Here is a 22,105-nt window from a genome sequence, read left to right as displayed (position 1 = left end):
AATAAAGTAGTTTACTATTAAATAAAACTTCATTTATACCAATATTTAATTATTTGTTGATATGATAGCAGAAATCATTTGACAGTGTTATCATTTTATCAGTACGTCAACTAGCCAACCACTAGCGCCATAATCTATCGCATACAGACGCAATAATCAGCGTACCGTAAACAATGGGACGTTTCTGTGTGTGTGTAGCTTGCTCGTTCGTTTGGTTGACAATCGCGATGTGATGTATCCTACATCATCGCATGCTGAGTTATATTTTCAACAAGTCTTTTTAATTTTATATTAGTTACTTCATTAATTTCTAAATGTTTTCTTTCGTTGTGATCACGTTTCTCTATTTTGATTTCTAAATATGTGTAATTTGCCGCCGAAGTTCCATTCAGTGTGTCGCCTTTGTTTATCATTCTGTGGCGATAATTGCAGTGATGTTAAACTCCAAATATTCGACCGTGATAAGGATAAATCACGACTTTCCGAGATGATAACGACGTACCTGTCGATAATGGTAATAATTTGAGACGATTTTAGTGCATGCCTACCGGGAAGACGGCGTTTTCTCGTGTGAAAGTTTAGCTTATGCGTAAGAGATTGTGGATACTGATAAGCGCCATTAACTTTCTCGCGGGTGTTGGGTATTTTCGCATTGTGATATCATGTTACGGCCCACGCGTCGAGTGCTCGAGCGTATGACTAATGTCGTTCGTGGAAGTGATAGGCGAGGCGGGTGGCTGCTCCGTATCAGCCGCGGCCGCGCCGCTGATAACAAAGGAGCGCGCGGAGACTCGCGCTACCTCCGCGGCGCCTCGCGCCCTCCGCCGCCCTCGCCCTCGCCTCTCGCATACCGCTCCTATACCTCCTCGAGGATTCGGCTCCTTGCACACCACATACTCCCATTATAAACTACTGCACTGCTATTTTGGGAATCAATTTATTCTAAATATAGACTTACATTTTATATGTGGGGGAACAACATCGCCCTTTAATGTTGTCTCACTGGGAAAATCTTAGCAGGATATTGGCAAACTAGTTTATGAACATTTAATGTTGTTTGTTATCAGATTGCCTTAAGTGAGTCATCAACTATGATTACATTTATAAGGTCACTGGCCACCTCATCTCGTTTAATGACTAGGGTGTTGTGAAACATGTATACCTGATGTTATTATGATTGATTATATTTTTAGGTATCACCAATTGACATGCTGCCTCAGGTGGTGTGCGGGAGTTGTGCACACAAGCTTGATGAATTCCACACATTCAGAGAACTATCACACAAATCGGAAAGACTTCTTGAACAATTTGTTCAGTATGCAAATTCATTGTCAGGTCCAAAGGAGGTAAGTTATTGGAAAAGAAAAAAAATCTTTTATTAGTACATACATCAAGAAATTCATTTAATTATATTTGTATATAATACACAGTAAAGTTCTTTATATAATCATAATAATAAGTATATGTAATACTATTTGGTCCAATACAGATACTTTTTTATATAAGTAAATTGCCAGTGCAATAAAAAAAAATGTTTTATACTTATGCAAAGCTAGAGTTTGAAATATGTATGTAGCGAATTGGTTCGCTTCTTACTTTCTTTCTGTATATAGCTTTTGTTGTATTCACTAGTAGTCCACACAACATGCCAATAACTACCACAGAGGCCACTCCAAGTATACTCCATAGAATATGTTTTGGCCTTAGATCAGAAAAGCTGAAACCCTTGCTCCGTAAATTTTGTTGTGTGAATGGAGAGTCGAACGATGGGCAGTATGATACTGTTATATTTGTTACGTATGCTCCACTTAATCTCATAGGTGCTGCACAACTGAAACAGATAGAATGTTTAACAGATATGAAACCATATTTTACTTGCCAATCTATCATACAATGACAAAGTCATAAAACAAGCTCTTACACTGTAACTAATAGAAACAAGTGATTGTATCATATTTTCTTACCTAATAAAGTAAGCATAGATTATAAAGTAAGTAATTCATATGTAAAGTGATTGTACCTTGGTCTTTAGACCTTAGTTGAATCAATGCAAACTAGGATGTTTCAGTTATACTTAAGGGTAGAAAACATTCATATATATCTCTAATGCTTTTTCTCACATTGATCATACAACATTAGGTGTACTTTATACTTTTAATTTATAAGAAAAATAATTTAACTTACTAAGGAATTTCCCCCACTTTGAATTTTGTTCCAGCTTCTTGTTTAGTGACAATGTTGGCTAGGTCACAATTGCACAGCCAATTATTACCAGTCATCCCCAATACATCTAGCTTATTCCATGGCATTAAATCAGTCGAAAGTTCACTTAAGTTATTTTCATCCAAGTACACCTGTCGAATTCAAAAAATATTTATTGATGGAAAAAGGATTTATTTTGCAATAAATCATATCTAAACATCTTTAAAAGCTGATCAATCAGCTGACCCAGTTTAGTTTGCTGACAAGTAATCGACCTTATCTGGGCCAAATTGAATTGCACACACTTAACTGATTACAATACTTAATGATATTTGGTGTTAATATTACCCATGACTTCACATTTCAACACATTGCATTATCACACTGGGGTCTAATATTAGAGTCATGTAATCCCATCATCGACGTTGAATACGTAAAAGTTTCTACGCCAATGATTCATTTACTATATTTAATGTACGATCGTTGAAGAATTAAGAACTTAACTGTTCCGAACATTATGGACTAACACTTTGTTTTTCTTTTTTTTTTATAAAATATAAAGTAAATATCTCTAATCCGTCTTCATTGCTAAATAGAAGACGCACTCACCTCCTTAAGCGTCCATTTGTCTTTCAGTCCGCGAAAAGCGTTATGGCTTATGTACCTCAAATTGCGATTGTGACAGAGATGGAGTACTCTTAAACTCTTGAGCGGCGAAAACGTGCTGCGCTTTACCTCTTCCAAATAATTGTTTTCGCCGACTTCCAATTCCAATAAGTTTGCTAAGCCTGTAAAGATGAACGATACCGTACAAGCTGTCGTTATTTATATTTATGTTTCAGATAAACTGATGCATATCCGCTCCGCCTCACATCCTCGTAGATACACTGAATCAGATTTAATGATTCGTATTGCTTTAAATATATCTTTATTATTATTATAGATCAAGATATACACGAAAATGAGTTCGTCCGTTATATAAACATACGATAGCATAATGCGAATGGAGCAATCGACATAACTCAATTTTCGTAATGATAAAATACGTCTAGTTTTCTATGTACTCCCTAGGTTTCTAATTTTTTGTACTTTTTTATTTTGCGTTGCAGTAGTAATAGTTGTATGTCTCTACTTCTAATATTATAATTTATATTCATACAATGTATGTATTTAAGTGAAATTTTGTATCAAACACGTTTGAATTCTAGAGGCCAAATGAAGCGGAGCGCCGATTCCTTATATTGACAAAGCCGTTCCTAGCTGCGTGTGGATTCACATTCATCATAATGATACATCATTTACTTCTCGTATCAATTTTATTTCACTTATATTTTATTCTTAGAAAAACTAACAGTATACTTCAATATGCGTAAAACGGAACAAAACACGAACAGTTAATAATATTGAAGTATGGTATAATGAGTGATTACTTTATTTGTATTTTCTTTACTGTAATGGGCCACAAACATGAGAGAGCATTATAAAAACATTATAATCATAGTATGGTCTACATATGTACTTCCTCGCCCATACTGTCGTCATCTGTCTATGTTACCTATGTATTTTATGTAACACATCCAAAAAATCATTAAATAATCAGTGGTTTCGAAATCCCATGAAATATGTATGTACTTAAAATCGTCTATATATCTATTTCATTTTTTCCCTTTCACATGAAATGAGTTTAGGTTCTAGGACTTCTAGGTCATAATTCATCACTCTGCATACTATTGAAAAGGTTGTAGGCAGTCTCAGGACAATGAGTAAATTGTATTCACATGTCAATTCACGATTGTTAGAAATAGAAATATAATCCGTGTCCGTCCACGCATATGCGGGACATTCATAAAATTAATTATTCTCCCGAATGTACAGTATGTTTTGGAAATACCCAAAATACTTTCGATTCATTGACCGCTGGCAACTTTATCTTGGTAACGTGCAAAGTTAAAAAAATACACTATTAATACATGCATCTTAATCTTATTATAAATATGAATTACGCGACAGAGAAAAAAACAACTCCAAATATAATTTACGGTTAAATCTATGTACATAATTTACTATCGTCGATATTTATTTTATAACTATTAATATACATGAAAGTGTGCGTACTTTTATCTGGTAAATATTTTTATTTTTTTATCATGTTTTATAAGTTTATAAAATAACTTTCAATTATATGTTGGTACGGTAGGTATCTAATCATAAAATTATTAACAAGAGTAGCCTTTTGTCTGTAACTGCGGTCAAGTGAAATTGGGCTTTCCTTTCATAAGGGTAACTTTGTAGACATTCGGTACAAATTAAGTAACCCGATTACAAAAATATATATTTGTAGCTTTCATACAATTTCACAATGTTTCTAATTTTATTATATTAGACTCATAGAACGCAGATCGATTGATAGCCTCAATGATTTCCGAGATTAGCGAATTATTGTAAACACACTTTCGTTTTGTATTACGTAGACATGGAGAGGGAGGTGGCCGATCTCATGTGTAATATTTCAATGATTTATAACACTTTACTGAGAAGATAGAAAGTTTTGATCGTCCGATTGTAATTAGAATGTAGGTACTTATGTAATAATGCTAAAATTGTGTTCGGCAGTCCATACTTAGTTTTCCTCGCTACTAATACATATATCGTTAACACGACAACGTGATTGATAGAGCTATCCGCTAATCACCTGTCTCCTATACTCAGTGTCTGCGTTATCACATTTTGGCTAAGAAGCGTACGTCGTCGATAGTCTGTGTAATTTGTATAAAAATAGTTTACGTCGCCAGCTAGAAAATTTAACCATAACATTGTTCACGTTTAAAAGTCAGCGTCAAGTAATTTTGTTTAGTCATATCTGTGACACACAAAAACTACACCGATCTTTAGTTTAGATACTTTTTCCGCCTGTATATCGTAAGTGCTATTTGTATATCATATTTCGCAAAGAATTTAATGTTGTGAAATCGATTACCTAAATAGATACTACTTAGGTTGTGTGTGTTGGTTTACGCTATTCTTTTAATCTCTGTACTAATGGGAGTATCCCGTTCCCCTGTACGTGTGTCCCCATGTAAGGTGAATAGTTTAGGTAAATGCTTTAAGACTGAGAACAGGTGGATGCATACTGAGAGTGTTAATATGCATTTTCAATTTCCGCCACACTTTTTTGGGTTAAGTTAATTTAATACGTTATTTTAAAAAAATCATCTTGTATGATTAATAATACCGGCCATTCCAAATAACGGCTTCTAATATTCAAATTTGTTTAATTTGTAATGTTACGATCGTATTACTAATGTACGATAAATCTTCAATCTATTACTGTCGAACTTTTTGCCAAATCAATAAACTACGGATATATCTATCATGACGTCTCTATTACGTTTTCTATTTTCGTTTGCAAGGAAACAATAACCTTCCATCCTGTCTACTATCCTGTCGGGCTTAAAATTATCTAGAGCTATTTAAAGAAAATTACTCTTCATTATATTTATTGCTTGATGGATCGATGTAGGCGAAATGTTTTATTCTTAACGCTTCGTTTAAGTTTCTTAAGATTTCCTGTGTTATTAATTTTATCGTATTAGTTTAAGATCTTACACAGATAGGAAATCCACCGACATCCTTGTCCAATCAAAAATCGGACCACAAATCCTTTGTTGTTTTGTTATATAACCGGAGTAGAAACACAACTATGACCTACTTCAGATAGGACTGTCCCATTTGGATTTGGTGACAGGTCCTCTCCACCCTGCAAAGTTGGATTGCTTGCCTTTTTTTCTTTTTAGGTCTCCTACATAGGCTGTCGTAATATTACCCCATTTTGGAGTCATACAAATACATTTGAATTGCACTCACCCACGAAGCTGTCGTCATTGAGCTCCACGAGTGGATTATCATTGAATGTCAGGTACTGGAGGGTCTTGCCCACGATGCTCAAACTCTCTGGCACGGTAACAAACTGGTTCCCGGATAGGTCTATTTGTCTCAAGTTCACCAACCCTTTGAACGCGTCTGTGGGAACGTTGTCGATTTCGGTGTTCGATAAGTCCAATACCTGAAATCAGAACTCATTTATAATCAGTATTTATTTTAGTGCTAGGGCATATCTATTTTATGTTTCTCTATATTTTGAAACGATCTTTCAGTATTGATGGGTGAGTAACTAATAATTATTATAATTTATTTGTTCCTAGTTTTTGAGGAGGATAACAAGGACTTCTTGGAGTATCTAAAACAAAACAAATCCAGATACGAATATACATATATACATAACATAGCTGTTATTAGGTATATATTCCTAAGGTACATGATTTGTGTAGAGCAGCCACAGAGTACAAAACAAATACAGATCTGTGAGCGGTCCACTATACAGCGTGATACTCGGACGGAACGTTCCGCGTTCGAACGCGATTAATAGATCCCTATAGATGATGACAGATGATGATAGATGGATCGACCCCTGAATAAAATAATATCAAAATTAACAGTTAAGCTTTTCGTTCTGTGTCTGGATTTTAAGCACGCATCTTGTGTAATTCTATGGAACTGATTTCTAATGTCGAGTTAAGTTAAATAGAAACAAATGTCGAGTTAAGTTAAATGAACAAAGCCTTAAATATAATCACGCTTTTCATGGACCACTTTCAAAATGCAACAATGCGAATACATTAAGATGCATTCAAATCTCCAGAATCGCGTGAGAGTACTATCTTCAGCCGTCCACATTCCCTTTAGTCTAAATTTGGCTCCGTACGTTATACCGAGTGTATTTATTACCTCCAAATTAGTTGCGCTTGATAAAGCAAATATAGTGACGTGGTCGAGAATCTCAATGGGATTGTTATTCAGGTATAATCTCGTCAAGTTGGGCGTATATTGGAACAGATATCTGTCGAGGGAGTGTATTTCGTTGTGGCCGAGATTTAGAGTCTCCAGGGCTATGCTTTTATACACACCGTCGCTGTACGTCCCTTGGAAGATTTCGCTCCTTAAAACTTCACCTAGAACAATGTGAATAATAAGTCTCACTTTCATCATCGAAGACTGGATTCATAGACTATATTTTATCCTGAGTCTGTAATTATTATTGTTCTGTCAAAGCCAATATAAACTTTGAAGGATGCCTTCCCGAAAAGTACATCTGGTATGGCCATACCAAATGTTATTATGTGATAAAATATACCAAAAATAATCCTGTAATAAAATTACGTAGAATTTCTTTAGCCCTTCCTATTTTGCTATCTAGGCGTAGTGGGTTATCCTCATGCCATCACACATAGTGGCAGTACTGTTACGTCATCCTATTACCATTGCCAAAAACCGATTATACAAGAATATGATAAAATATATTTATGACTGTTTCAGATGCTGATACACTGAAAACTTAAATCAACAGCATCCCAATTTGCTACATTAGGTAGTCCTTTAACAAATATTTCATTACGTACGATATAATTATAATTGCGCAACAGCAATTTTTTTATCGTTACATTTGAGGATTTATATTTTCTCGTAGCAGATAGAGCATTGTATTTTTCTCATCCTATTACACTTAAGAAGAGAATTCTATAAAATAGATAAATATTCTTTAATAAATTCAAAGTAGGCCCATGGCCATGACAAAAAATAATTAGGTTTATATTGTTCGCATAAGCTAAAAAATGGTCTTGGTATTTCGTGCAACACAATGCAATTGAGCAATTATGTTGAATTTTTTATAATTTGCGCACATGCAATTCATGTTTACAAAAAGAGATCAGAAGTGGCCATTTTAATTTCACTTTCAACTGTAATAATCTGAATGGCTTATTATATATTATTAGTGTTTCACAAGTCTGTAGAATATAATGGACTCCAACAAAAGGATTTGTTATGCATTTTAGTTAGGACTTATACCAGAGTAAAATTTCGTTACAGAAATCTTATTTTAACTTTTTAATTTTAATATCGGTGAACTATAATCTTATAAAATAAACAGCATTAATATATATTCATGTTAAACAGTTTATTTGATTAGCTTCCAAGAAATATATTTTAAACCCAGACAGCCGGTCGCCGTTTTAAGAGATTCAAGGAAACTTACCATTCAACAGAAAATCACGGCTACTACGAACTTAATCTGATAAGGCTAATCAGACTAACGTTATTTCAATTATTAGCTATTATTTAGTACAGGCTATGTAAGTAAGTAAGTAAGTAGTAGTTAAAATAACATTTGTTTAAACGCTTAAGTTTACACCTCATAAGGTGAAATGAAAACCAATCAATGATCTTTTTTTTTTCTTAAAAACTTGTTGACTATTCATTGTTTTCGGGTTTCATATACTTACTCGGTTTTATCTATGCTTTAAATTCTGGCAATTCAAATATTATGGCGGAAACTGCGAACTATTATCTAAATATAATATTTTTCCAAGAATGGCTTTTGTAGCTCAACCCGCGATAATCAACATTATCATCCACTCAATTTAAAACTCACCTGATATTAAGTTGTTGCTTAAATCCAAATATACTAATCTCTCAATGTTTCTGAACGCATCGTCTTCTATTTCGACGATCCTATTGGATTTGAAACTGATGGCGACCCTGGTGCCGGGCACGCTCTGTAACTGCGTCACATTTCTGATATCATTGCTGAAAAACGTAATTAGCACGTGGCCATCTGAAATAAATAAATAGTGTATACACATAATTATCTATTGTCTTATTCCTGTTAAATTTGTAAGAGCCGTCACTCCGAGTGTATTACAGTAAGGTAGCGAATACAATCTCAGTAAGAGCTGAGCTGAGGATTTCAGCATAATTTTAAAATTCAGCATCCACACTCAGCAAAAGTTCATAAAAATAGAATTTTATATAATAATATATTAATAAATAGAATATGAAATAGACAAATCTCATATACGCAAAATTCTGAAATCTGACATAGCCCTGAAAAGACCCTATCACAAGTAAAGTTGCGCTTCAGTGCAATATTCAACAATCAGGGCTCTTTATACCTTTTTTTGTACATTTTTTTTGTACGTATTTTGATTATACATATTTACATACATACATTTACCGAAAACATTTGACAAATGATTCATGATAACAGCTATTTATCTTCGGTATTGTTACGTATTATCTGGCAAAAATATCGCGAATCTATACATGTACGTATAAATATTTTACATGATATGAAAAGCGGAAGTCAATATAGAAGGTAAATAAACCTGTTGAGATGAATAAAGGTAAACAGAATCTTCGTAAATAAATTTAGGACATTCATGTGATCAAACGAGTTATCGTTTTTATATATAGATAGGTAGTTGAAGCAAAAGGATATTTGTAGTAACAATTAAAAAGCTTAATTTATATTGAGGACGCATATAGTGTGGAGCAACCAGATTGATAACAATACTATTTGTTTACGTCATTCTTTTGTGTGATACTGAGAAGATATGTATCTAATACTCTGGTATTACGTAGATTTACCTTTATTGGAGATGTTATTTACTTGCTCCGGCCAGTTCGGGATCTTGTCGATGTCGCGACGCGAACAGTTTAACGTGAGATTATTGACATCGTCAATGGTAACATCACAAGGTCCGGTTTTAGCGTGGCTCTGTGCGTGACTCGTCGAAATTAGGACACATAACAACACTAACACCTACAACAAAGAAACACCATATATTCATAACTTATGTAATTGCTCGTACCGGTACGCGATATCAGTTTGTGCGCCTTCCACTATTCGGAAGGTCTACTCACTTCGCGACCGCCTCGTGGAAAATGCATCTTCCTTGAATTTTAAAAGGACACTGCTTGAATACCTTCCGATAAAGATGTGTTTTTATCTTATCAGTTCGGAGGCAAGTGATATCACGATGTGACATGGAATGAGCCAGCGCCTCATTGGTTGATGTTTATTTGTGCTATCGTGCTAGTACTAATATGGACTGCCGCTTATACAACTATTGTTTTTCTTTATTTATAGGATGTCCTCAGTATAACGGCGGACAAGTTGGAGGAAATAATCAAACCATTAAACGATAACGAATACGATCACGCGAGTAAACACAAATACGCCGAAATCGGCTCACCGGATTCGACGGAAGAAATGAAAAATTTGGAGAGCCGGCAAGCCGCCGTTACACTATTACAGATAAAAAATCATGATCCGAGCAAGTATGCCGTCAAAGTGGACGAAGGACATCACATAATGTTCAACAGTGTGCCGGGTTTACCGCCCTCCGATCGAGCGAGAGAGGTTATGCACTGCAATGCCGTCATCGATATTATAAGCAAGGCTGTAGCGGTCGCGCAACGAGAAAACGAGGAATCTCAAAATTTTCCGCCAAACTACACGAGCGTTATAGACAGAACGCACGCGCCCAATGCAGGCGACGTGGGCTACTCGCACGAGTACCCCGAGGACCAGTACGCGTACAATGCGGCGCAGAGCGCCACCAGTCCCATCAGCAACGATGAGCGAAACAACAAAGAAATGGATCTATCATTGTATGGTTCGATTAAAAACGAATCAGCCGAACCGAGCGAGCAAACGGAGTCTACGAGCACATATTTACACAGAACCCTAACGAACAGTAAATCCGGCAGCTTTGTGGACGAATACAAGCAACACGTATTCGGCCGGTCGGGAGTCAAAGTGAAGCAGTCGAAAGACAACTCGTCGGTGTACGAAGAGTGCAGTCAGAGCAGTAGTGGATCGGATCCGGACAGATTACAAATGGATATATCTGAAGTGTCACAGGTAATTAAAAAAATTCCTGTTGACGATCAATTCAAATATCCAATCATCATTACAATTTTATTACCTTTTTATCATAAAAATATTTGATGTAAATTTTAAAAGGCATGTGACAAGTAATAAAAACTTCATCTAGTACAGCTCCCACTTATCTCATTTGCCTTATTTAATTTTATAGTTTATTTAAATCACGATATAGGAATATAATCTGTTCAGAATTTGAATTACAATTGTACTAATGTTGTGGACCTACAGGATGATCCCGAAGAGACCCAGTCAGTACCATCAGCCCAGTCTTCCCCGAAGCCCGCGCACGAGAGTGAAAGCGATAAGGAATCACTATGGCAGGCTCTTCACAGACAAAACGGTAATTTATGTAATTAGCAGCTATTGACTTTGGAATTCATTTTTACCACTCGATTATTATATCGATTTCTTTATTCGCGTAATTAATTATTGTTATTAAAATAATTGAGTTTAATTTCTTTTATGATTACGTTTAATTATGTTATGTATAGCAATTAAACATATTTTAAGATTTTATATTTCCTGTTACGCTTTTTATCTTTTTAATTTGCTCATAAGATTGGCATAATTAGAAGTATATTTTGGGATTCCCCAAGCAATTAACTTTAATCTTTAGCGCTTTGAGAGGTCAATAGATTTTTAAGGGTCAGTCACTAGTTATATACAAATATTAAAATTTAAATTAGTCTATTTGATGTGGTCTTTATTATTATTATTTTCCAATAATTGATCGTCTATTACGTTGATTGTTTGCAGGTCGCGGTAGTGAAGCGACACAGCTGCTCAAGAGGCTCATCAACAGCAAACACCTCGGCATGACGGTGTCGCCGCTCCGGGCGACAACCTCCCCGATATCCTCCACCATGCTGCAGTCCAACGGGGCTGTGTCACCGGTGCGTAATATATTTATGCCCGAATCGTTATAAAGCAAGGGAGTTTAAACTACATGGGAATGATTAATGACCTTGGAGTTACTTCCTACGGAACTGCAAAGGTGCTGTTAATACTCACTTCGAACATAATTTTTCCGAAGCAATCACGCCTATATCTATTATCGTATTAAAAAATTGAAATGTCCACCTCAAAAGAGTCCTATCCTTATTGTACGCGTGTATGATACACGCGTACAATAAGGATGTATTTATGATACAGTAAAATATATGAAATTACACGTAAATCCATCTTGAAATATTTTGTTAATTGTTTGAATTTAGCATGGAATCTGAAAATTTGGATGGGACTTAGTATCAGCTTCCTTTTACCTTAAAGATCTTTAGACTTCCCGAAAGTCAGTCAGTGTAAAAACCGCACGACAGCAGAACCTCCAGAGAACGTTATTACGATATGGCTTATTTTTAATTGGTTTTTGAGTTATTTTTACCGTTATTTATTTTAGAGCATGGCCGCAGAACACTGGATTATTACAGCTTTCAACGAACGTACTGCCTATTTCACACTCAATATAAATCTATTTCCAATTTACACTTTAAATTTGTATGTCACGATAATTGACACAAATCAAGAACGATATTTAATATTTCACTCAAAAACACGCTATTCGCCCTACCGGTTACAATGTAGCGACCTGAACATGCAACAGTAATAAATAATGTAATAGTTGAAAAAATCAACTACGTATAACTTGGTTTACACTCACAAATATCCAATAAAAACAATGTACAGGAAATAAAATACCTATACAAAAGTACGTTAATCCGTCTTACCTGCAACAATGTAACTAAACAGAACGTGCTGGAGTGTACTGAGCTAATGATGAAAAAATTAAACCAATTAGACATCATTTACTTTAGACACTCCAAATAGAACCGGTTAATAATGAAATAGTTTATAGCACTTTGCTGCAACGCAATTGAACTAGAAATGTGTATAGCGTCACTACTTCCCAAGTAAATACTGATCGTAACTAAGTAATTTATTATATTCCCTATTGTTTCGAAGTTGTCATGTTAATGCCGTTGGAGGTAAATAAGGCTTTCCCTTGAAATGTTGCGCATATTGCATATTAAATGGACATTTTAGTTGTTGTGTCAAGTCGTTTATATTCAGTTTTATTTTATCCTGCCTTCTAGTTACTGCTGTGTTTCGGCTTGAATGACGACAGAAGGCCATTCTGGGGTGTTCTAATTTAGTCCCTACAAATAGTAACTCATCTATAGAAGACCGCATCTAAGAATGATTCTATCGGAATCGGGAATCTGAAGTAGATCTGAAGATTGGTTCTAGATGTCCTTGGGTAACATTTAAGCAAGTCTACCAACGCAGGACATGAATTTATTTTTGCGATATCGTATCAATAGTTCATCTATTACAATTTAGTATATAGACGTAGCCATTCTGACCAATCTCAAATGGAATATTTACTATCTCTACTCTCTAGCTTTCTAAATCCCGCTGTGACAACAAATGAATTGTATATTAGTTTGATATTTATGTTGGGTATAAAAAAATCTGTTCCTACATTTTTACATCAATAAAATGAACTAATTCAAAATGTAACATTATCTTAACATCTACTTTCGTTAGCTGACTTGTCCTGCGAATCATTAGAACTGTATGATCTCTTTTAATATTATTGGTGTGTGATAACGAGAAGCAATGAATTTGCGTCTGCGTATGTTTCTTTTTATATTATTTGTGTTTATTCCTTACACCTTACTGTATTCCTTAATACAGTATTGTTTCCTATTTTATATTTATTGTTTTTTTTTTAAAGTAATGACTGCAGTAATGAATGTTCCCCCGTATATATTTTTACATCTAAAAAATAATGTATTAACATTGTGTTGTGCAGAACGGCGAGTGGTCGAACTCGAGCCGCGGCGGCGGCGCGGGCGGCGCGGGCACGGCGCGGCGCAAGCAGAGCTGCCCGGCGCGCGCGCAGCCCGCGCTCGACCCGCTGCCGCAGTGGCCCAACGCCGGTGATAACGTACGTTGGCTTTGTTGTGCTGAGGTGTTTCTTTATAATACAGGAGTAGCAGACGAGCATGCAGTCCACCTGATGGTAAGTGGCTACTGCCACCCATGGACGTCTGTAATCAACTCCAGATAGGATTAGATATTCCTAACTGAGGTCGGCCACAGATGCGCCTCTACTCCTGAGGACTAAGCTGGAACGGGAAAAGTATGTCTCCCTTGCCACACCCTTCAAACCGGAACACAGCGGCGCCTAACACTGCTGTTATTAGGCAGAAACAGGTGTGGCATTGTTGCCGCCCTAGTCGAACCACAAAGGGTTCTACCACCTTCAAATATTCATATAGATCGCTGTCGTGTATTGGTGCATAAGCATAATAAAGTTCAACCCTAGCGCAACCGTCGAGCGTAAGTATAAGAAATGAGGTACATACATGAGATTGACTTCTGTTCCTTTTTATTTTGTGGCTGGGGTGTTTCGTTTACTGTTGGTGTACTATAGCCCGTTACTAAGAAATCTGACGGGATGTCATAGAAATCGTAATATAGCTAGTGTCGCAGATATGATTTTCTAAAACTACCCTTTCTTAACGAATATTATGACATCATGACGTAACAACGAGCACAACGAGCCTCCGACTGATGCGCATGTGAACGGTGTAGCGTCTTGAGGGGATTTAATTATAACATGATAATAATAATTATTATTATATAAAATAAGACCAAGCGCATATTCACGGTGTTTCTTTTCACTGCAACAAATATAATATAATTCTAATCGAGACTATGAAGTTGACTATTAAATATTGAAAGTTTATATGATACGATTATATTATATGATACGTATCATTTTGTCATTTTGATAGTTTAATAAAACACGCCATAAGTATAAAGGTGCACTCCTTTATATTTTCAATACCTTAAACTTGATAACGTAGGAGGCAGTGGAGAGCACCGGCACGGCGGGATCGCGCGCGGCGGGCGGCGCGGCGGCGGGTGCGGGCGGCGCGCGCGTGGAGCTGTCGTGCAGCAACTGCGGCACGCGCACCACCACCATCTGGCGGCGCGACGCGCGCGGCGAGATGGTCTGCAACGCGTGCGGCCTGTACTACAAGCTGCACGGCGTGCCGCGCCCCACCGCCATGCGCCGCGACACCATACACACGCGCCGCCGACGACCGCGGCACGACGCGAAACACGCACGGAACAGTACGTATATATTTTTTGCACGTCTGCGACTGTACTTGTCGGCCGTATGTATGCGTGCATGCATGTATCATTCTTTCGTACGAACTGCAAGCCAAACGAATTAAAAGGCATTAACATATAAGGTGTTATTGGATTCATCTAAATTGTGGAAGTGTTAAACTAGGCTATATTTGTAAAAAAATGGGTTTTTTGTTTTTATAATAAACAATCACAATAATCCTCGAGAATGCTTAGATGATTAGGTCAGACTTTTAGCGATTAACATCGATACGTGTTTCTCAAGCTTGGAGTCCTATGTCAGGACTACCAGTATGGTGAAGGCCTCTTGGAAATATTGGACCCCGAATGTGGTCACTCCGTCTTTACCTAATCGTAACCAATCGAAATAGTTTTCTACAAAAGAAGAATATTGGTTACTACACTCTTACAACAATCCATATCGTGGGTTGCCAGGTGTACGATTGAATACGTACATTTTTATATTTTAATTATTCACTTTAATAAAATGGAGAATCCATTTTATTCCTATGCACTTTTCGTCAGAAAAACTATTTATAGTGTTTAAGTATTTGTTTACTATCTTTATGTATCATTTATTATATGTCTGTAGTCTGTACATTATCTTATTTTCCCACACGTGTACTTATATTCAATGTGACATAAATTATTACTGATGTAACAATTAGTGATTTGTTGAATTACTGTTGATATGGAAACATTTGTATGCTTACAATGTAGCTGAGAAGCCGTGCTAACATTGATAAATGACTTTTAAGCATGAATCATATTACTGAATCACACAAGTCTCGCTATCATACATTCCATGTAATCATGTAATGATCCTGACATCTGGTATGTGAAGTTTTCCACTTGCATACACACTTCGGTAACGATATGGAATATTACAATTTCATTGTATTAAGCTTGTTGTTAAGCAATTAATTAATATCTGAAAGGAAATCCTTTATTGTTGTTCTGTAATTAACTGTATTTTTCTCTATATAATTAATTGTTTATTAAATACAAATAATTTCTATTAATAATAAATATTTACACATTTGAAACATTATAAAGAACTGATTTTATGTTGTAGAATAAATTATATAAGTAGAATGTTACTATGGAATTATTGCAGATGCGGACACTAGATAATATGCAATTTTTTTTTGTTAACGAGGGGGAATCCTTCAAAAGGTACCCAGTGCCGTGGGAGCGACACAGGGTTATGTGGGATTTTTACCGCAATAGGCACTATAACTATATATACGATAATAGGCACTAGACATTTAATATAATATACAGGGTTAATTTTTTCAAGAAATCGTAGTTAGTTTAATTTGGAGGTTTAAATTAAAGTTGAGACTTTCAGATTTGGCCATTTACGACCAGTAGAAAAAGAGTCATGTTTGGTATAATGGTCACGTCTGTGTGCAGAATCCCGTCGTAGCGGGAGCGGGGGTTGCGGCGGTGGCGGCGGCGGCGGCGGCGGCGGCGGCGGCGAAGCGGGCGAGGCGGCGGAGGCGGCGGCGGGCGGCGAGGGCGCGGAGGAGGCGGTGCTGGCGGCGCTGCGGCGCACGCTGCAGCCGCACCTGCTGGCCGCGCTGCACGCGCACCCGCCGCGCACGCACGCGCCGCACGCCACACACACGCCGCACACGCAGCACACGCACCGCGCACAGGTAACACACACACACACACATATCGCTGCGTACATACATACAGTAGTTTGTACGATAGTCCGGGTGAGGAGGGGTCCGTCAGACGCACGCGACACACGCGCAACACACGCAACTCGCACAGGTAAGACACACATCGCTGCATACGTACACACAATACTGTGTACCATAGCGTATTTTGAGCACAAGCGCATAGGGTCGATATTACACCATGAATATAACAGGTTCACTGTTCTGTAATATTAGAACTTTCACATTGTCTGATAAAGTGAAGGTGGTAGAATCCTTTCTGGATCGACTCCGTCGGCACCACCGCCACATCTATTTCTGTCTCTTAACAGTAGTGTCATGCACTGCTGTATTCTGGTTTGAAGAGCTCGTATGCTACTCCTTTATTATAACGTAGCACCTCTTTATGACAGGAACAGTAAAATAAAACGATTAACTATGCTAATAATTTCCAAAGCTCTGAAACTTTGATAAAAGTTATTATTTCTGTAGGCAAAGTACACCATAATTGTAATGCTAAGGCAAGCAAAACAGCTCTCACTTTCAACGTTACGTGTTATAATAAAAATTCAAGTATTACTTGATGACAATTGAACAGGTGTTTAACTTCCCTTATTTTATCTAAGGTGGGTCGCAACGTGCCTGAGTACGACGAGGCGCCGCTCAATCTGGTCGCGGGCCACGTGGCCGCGGAGGAGACGCACTGACCGCCCGCGCCGACAGCCCGCAACCACACTACCGACCGGTAACATACTCGCTACGATCGGTCACTCACATATGTTGCATAGTAAAGAAAGAGTAGTAGGTTAGCTAAGGCCGTTCGGCAAGATAATCTTATATCGAATACGTCTTAAATATAAAATACATTTAAATAAAATAATTATAAATTGGGCACAGAAAAAAAATCTTCGATTCCTGAAAGTGCTGAACGCTTTACTGTTCGCGGTTAAAGTAAAATAGAATATCATCCTTATTTACAATTTACGCAAAAAAACTTTTAGGGAAACATGGGCGGGGCATTTAAAATAAATTAAGCTTAAATAGCGTTTTTCTTTCAAATACTGAGTAAGTTTTATTTTAGTAGTATCGCAGTATACTTATCTAAACACCTTGTATGACGAGTACTTTTATTTATTGTCGTGTAACACATTGTATACATTTTGTTAGTAAATACATACCTTCTACGAAGTAATCACACCCATAATCGGAACAATTACATATCTGTGAACTCAAATGCTAAATTCAGAAAACAGAATGCGCGCGTTCATTCACGTGGCGCAGCCCGTACTGGGGCACCTCTCGGCCAATCTCGTCTATTTGATTGTGTGCTTAAAAAGTGCGTGCTTACACGGCGCCCGCTACTTATGCACACATTCAAACCGGCGGCGGCCGATTTGTATGAAGCTGTGCTACTACTCTTTCTTTACTATGTATGTTGTTTATTACAAGAACCAACTGGCCTGCGGTCAGATGTTTATTGACTTCCATGATAAACCTGTATTTTTATTAAATCAAATAATACTCTTTAGGATACCTCTTAGTGTTAATCTTGTCGTCTTCCACGTCTCTCAGACTAAAATAAACAATAATTTAAAGTAGGACTGTAAACTTACTCGATATTCAAGACTTGTAAAACTAGTATATTGTGAAACTGTCAAAAGTAGTTTATATATTTAAATGTGAAAAGTATTTTCTTATTTAATTTATGCATATGTGAGTGACCCATAAAATCTATCGAGAATGTATTAAGGTCGTAAATCGTTATACCATCTGTTTGTCCAACCAGAATATTTGCGAAAATTTTAAAAGGGTATCAACTGTTTAAATGCTCTCTCAAAAAAACTATATACAGCTTTCGTAAGTATTCTTTTAAAATTGTCTCAATTATTCTGCGAACGAAAAAGGACAGAGAAAAAAACTAAGTATTATGTGCTCGTGTATGTATGTATTGGACTCTTAGTGGATCTGATTTTTTTATATTCTGAAACTCACGTCTACAACTGTACACGCAAATTGTTTTTCTATGCGTAAGTGGTATTCCATTTGCAATTAACATCATTAGTGATAATAAGGCCAGTGTCTAAAGACAGTAGAAAGGATTTTCTCCGAACTGTATACAAAGAAGTCTGAATAAAATCAGCATTCGTAATCCAATGAAAGCAATAATTAAAAACTAATTATTTTTATAGATATAATGTACTCAAAATATGAGATAATGTAAAGGAAATTAGGTATCAGTCTGTTAAGATTCAAGTTCACGTTAATGAAGGTAGGTATAATGTTTATAATCTGTACGGAAACAATACTATATCGTATTGGTATTACTATTAAAGGGTATTACTTTGTAAGCAGGGCATTATTTGTTATTTAAATCGAATCGATGGATAAACGCAGTGAGAACTACTCGTTAATTGTTAGTGCCTCGACAGAGCAATACGTTAGCAATAACATTGAGCGCGAGAATGCCTGCGTGTGTGTGTTTCCCCGACATTGTGATACTTGAGACAATTGAATCTCGCACGGTTGTGTGCGAATGGGATCTGAGGTATGAAAGTGCGTACGGAAATTATTTTAGTATGTACTACTTTTTTTATAAGAATTGGTCAAATAAGTGTTGCCAGATCGTGGCGTCGCTGCCGAATGAGAATTTGATCTTGAAGTGAGAGCCCGTAGTGTCGCCAGCGACACCGCGCGGGCCTCCGCCGCCTTGCCTTAAAATGCTCTCTTGATACTGAAGAAATTATATTTACGGTTACCCTATAGAAGGAAGCAAGTATTCATTTAGGTTTAGGTCAGTTTTAAGATATTGTAAATTTTATTATTTTCTTAGTGGTAAAGTTAAAGTTAAATTCGTAAAATTATAGTGATTTAATTTATTTCCCATTTCGGTCAGTATTTAAAATGTAAGTATTTTTTTTTCATTTTCGTCGAGTATTTTAGTGATTTTAAGATAACAATCTATTTTAAAGGAATAATGACAAATTAAATGTCTCTTATGTTTTTTTTTGCGGTTGCTTTTTGTATGAAGTGTAAATTAGCGGTGTATGTAATGGAGCAATAATAATATTTAAAAAAGCATATATTCACATTGTCATTTTTAATAAAGTTGCACTTCTCCGATCTACGTACATATATATAACGATGAATGCATATTAATATCATTTATATTTTCGGTATTATTTAGTTTAATACATAGCGTTAGTAGAAACTGTACTTTAGGAAGACATATTCTACTCCAACTGGTATGTTTACGCATTTTGGATTAACGATATCCAAATACAACTCTGAACCAAATCGTCGTGGCATTATTTTGAGTAAATTTGTTTTTACAGAATTCACCTCATTGTGGTCAGTTTTTGTACATACTCGTGTTAAAACAAAAGGCATTTACATTGTTCTAATTTGAACTGGGCTGTTTTGTTATTGCCAATCATATATTTAAATTAACTCTATGATTCCCGTCCTTTACTTAACGTCTCTACTTAATTTAGTGATAATTTATTTATTATTGAATCCCCACGGGCCAGTAAAATAGATCAGTCTTTGAGACATTGTGATAATTACTTAGCTAGACCATGCTTACCTATTACCTACCATTTCGTTGCGTTCTGTGAACCTACGTATCTTTTGCTATTAATGCAATAATTTTATTTAATTTGGACATTTTTCACGACCGATATTCCACTGGATAAGAATACATAGATTGCGTAAAATGTTTTGTATTTCAAAAGCTTTAAAAATTGAGATTATTTACTTCTTATTATTGGAATCTCTGTAGTTGTCGATCTAGTAATATGTACTTGTTAGCATCGCTTTCGTATTGAGGTGTGAAATAACATTTCGCCTTGACAATAAAGTCTCATCATGACCTTTTATTTTAGTGCTAAAATGTTTACTCTCAAATTGTGCTCTCTAATATATTCTAGGTTTAGCTCTCTATGATAATGATATTAAAAACGTCAATTTCGGATATAAATATATCGGTTTGTAAGCAAAAAGTCAATTTGTATCTAATTTAAAGCCACTATGTCAATTGGTTAAAATAAAGCAATGTCAGGTTTTACCTAATAAAAACATAATAGGTGCACACTCAATGTTAATATTAATCAAACTTTATCAAAAACACGTGTTTGTGGGTGTTGATTGAAATTGAAAGAAAGGTTCTTTTTTGCTAACTCCTCAAATTTAAGGTCATAGATTTCTGCTGTCGATTAACTGAAGCGCCAAATACACAGTTGCCGGCTAGACCGCAGAACATGTATAAATTGGTCGTACTCGTATCATACCGTTTACGCAAGTCTATTTTATTATGGATTTTAAATAAGGAGATACTTGCCTAGTATAACGGTCAGATTGACGGCATAGTCTTTGTGACTTGCAGCTTGATGGGCCACCGTGTATTTCGCGCGACCGTGGGCGACCAAGCGTGCGGTTATGATATAATTTCGTGTTAATATAGTTTTCATTTTCCACTAACATTGCTGCTTGCAGTAGTGATACAGTATTATTTTTATTCATTACTCTTGTACATTTTGTCTTAGGTGTGTTATTTTTATGTTTCCTTAGTTATATCTAGTTGACGTTCAAATTGTAATTGCGCGTGTTTTCATTCGTTGAATCTCGTGCTCTTTGTGTCGGGTCATCTCATAACATCGACAGTACCTATCTGGTCACCGATCGCAGTGCCGAGGCCGCGGTGTTCCAACACGTGACCGTAACATGCAGCTACACTCCTCGTTCTTCCAATTTGGTTATTTATTATTGTTTAGATTAATTTATGATATATTGGTATTAAGAGTTGATGAACAATGTATATCGATATTTAGCTACTAACAAACCGGTTGTGTTGTGTGTGCTTACGCTCTAACAAGCATGTGTTTGTGATTTTTTTTTATTTTATGATACGTCTGCAGTTAGTTAAGCAGTCAGGGTACCAATTCAGTTGTTTTGTTTTCTATAATTTATGCTGAAATATTGGCTTCATCATTATGAATCTCATTGAAAGTGTAATATTGTCATTTCGCGAAGACAAGACTGACGAGCAAGCTCACTGTAACGTCTTCTATTTTTTTTTCTTTTTTTTACACAACTTTATAAAACATTTTTATCTCAAGTATTTAATCGAAATGTGATATGTGTTTGAGAATGTAGGTGTGTGTTTTCCGAAAAGCAATAATATTGTGATAAGTAGAAATGAGCATTGTATGCACGAATAAGCAGAATAATCCGTAATATTATATTGTGAATATTGTCAATTAAGATTATACACGTGCTGTACGTACGACTGAGC

At 36.2% G+C, this 22,105-nt stretch overlaps 2 protein-coding genes across 3 annotated transcripts; one reads left to right on the top strand and one right to left on the bottom strand.

Annotated features, from left to right (window-relative positions):
- The first annotated feature begins 142 nt into the window (after positions 1–142).
- GATAd (GATA zinc finger-domain containing protein GATAd) lies at positions 143–21,701 on the top strand. Its single transcript, XM_073076007.1, has 9 exons — positions 143–514; positions 1,194–1,346; positions 10,187–10,963; positions 11,216–11,327; positions 11,744–11,880; positions 13,800–13,934; positions 14,860–15,130; positions 16,565–16,809; positions 17,442–21,701. The coding sequence occupies exons 1-9, from the start codon at positions 362–364 to the stop codon at positions 17,520–17,522; spliced, it is 2,064 nt and encodes a 687-aa protein (XP_072932108.1). The 5' UTR covers positions 143–361; the 3' UTR covers positions 17,523–21,701.
- Positions 1,380–12,877, bottom strand: LOC140744429 (uncharacterized). Of its 2 annotated transcripts, none has more exons than XM_073076008.1 (8): positions 12,712–12,877; positions 9,685–9,859; positions 8,690–8,872; positions 6,988–7,211; positions 6,067–6,265; positions 2,812–2,990; positions 2,185–2,354; positions 1,380–1,831 (listed from the first exon to the last, which is right to left on the bottom strand). In XM_073076008.1, the coding sequence occupies exons 1-8, from the start codon at positions 12,787–12,789 to the stop codon at positions 1,543–1,545; spliced, it is 1,497 nt and encodes a 498-aa protein (XP_072932109.1). In that variant the 5' UTR covers positions 12,790–12,877; the 3' UTR covers positions 1,380–1,542. The 2 variants fall into 2 exon arrangements, with proteins under 2 accessions (XP_072932109.1, XP_072932110.1); XM_073076009.1 differs by lacking the exon at positions 12,712–12,877 and adding an exon at positions 9,961–10,191.
- Positions 21,702–22,105: the final 404 nt, after the last annotated feature.

The sequence above is a fragment of the Epargyreus clarus genome, unplaced genomic scaffold (assembly GCF_041222505.1).
Source record: "Epargyreus clarus isolate Ecla_fem2 unplaced genomic scaffold, WU_Ecla_fem_2.2 ptg000008l, whole genome shotgun sequence".
Taxonomy (NCBI): domain Eukaryota; kingdom Metazoa; phylum Arthropoda; class Insecta; order Lepidoptera; family Hesperiidae; genus Epargyreus; species Epargyreus clarus.
Note: the sequence above shows the minus strand (reverse complement) of the source record. Positions and strands in the feature narration are given on the sequence as shown.

Coding starts and splice junctions, on each gene's coding strand:
- GATAd (XM_073076007.1), top strand. CDS start 362: ATGTGTAATTTGCCGCCGAAGTTCCATTCAGTGTGTCGCCTTTGTTTA. Junction 1,347..10,186: donor CATTGTCAGGTCCAAAGGAG/GTAAGTTATTGG, acceptor CTTTATTTATAG/GATGTCCTCAGTATAACGGC. Junction 11,881..13,799: donor CCAACGGGGCTGTGTCACCG/GTGCGTAATATA, acceptor TGTGTTGTGCAG/AACGGCGAGTGGTCGAACTC.
- LOC140744429 (XM_073076008.1), bottom strand. CDS start 12,789: ATGATGTCTAATTGGTTTAATTTTTTCATCATTAGCTCAGTACACTCC. Junction 9,860..12,711: donor GTTTAGTTACATTGTTGCAG/GTAAGACGGATT, acceptor TCTTTGTTGTAG/GTGTTAGTGTTGTTATGTGT. Junction 8,873..9,684: donor AAATAACATCTCCAATAAAG/GTAAATCTACGT, acceptor TATTTATTTCAG/ATGGCCACGTGCTAATTACG.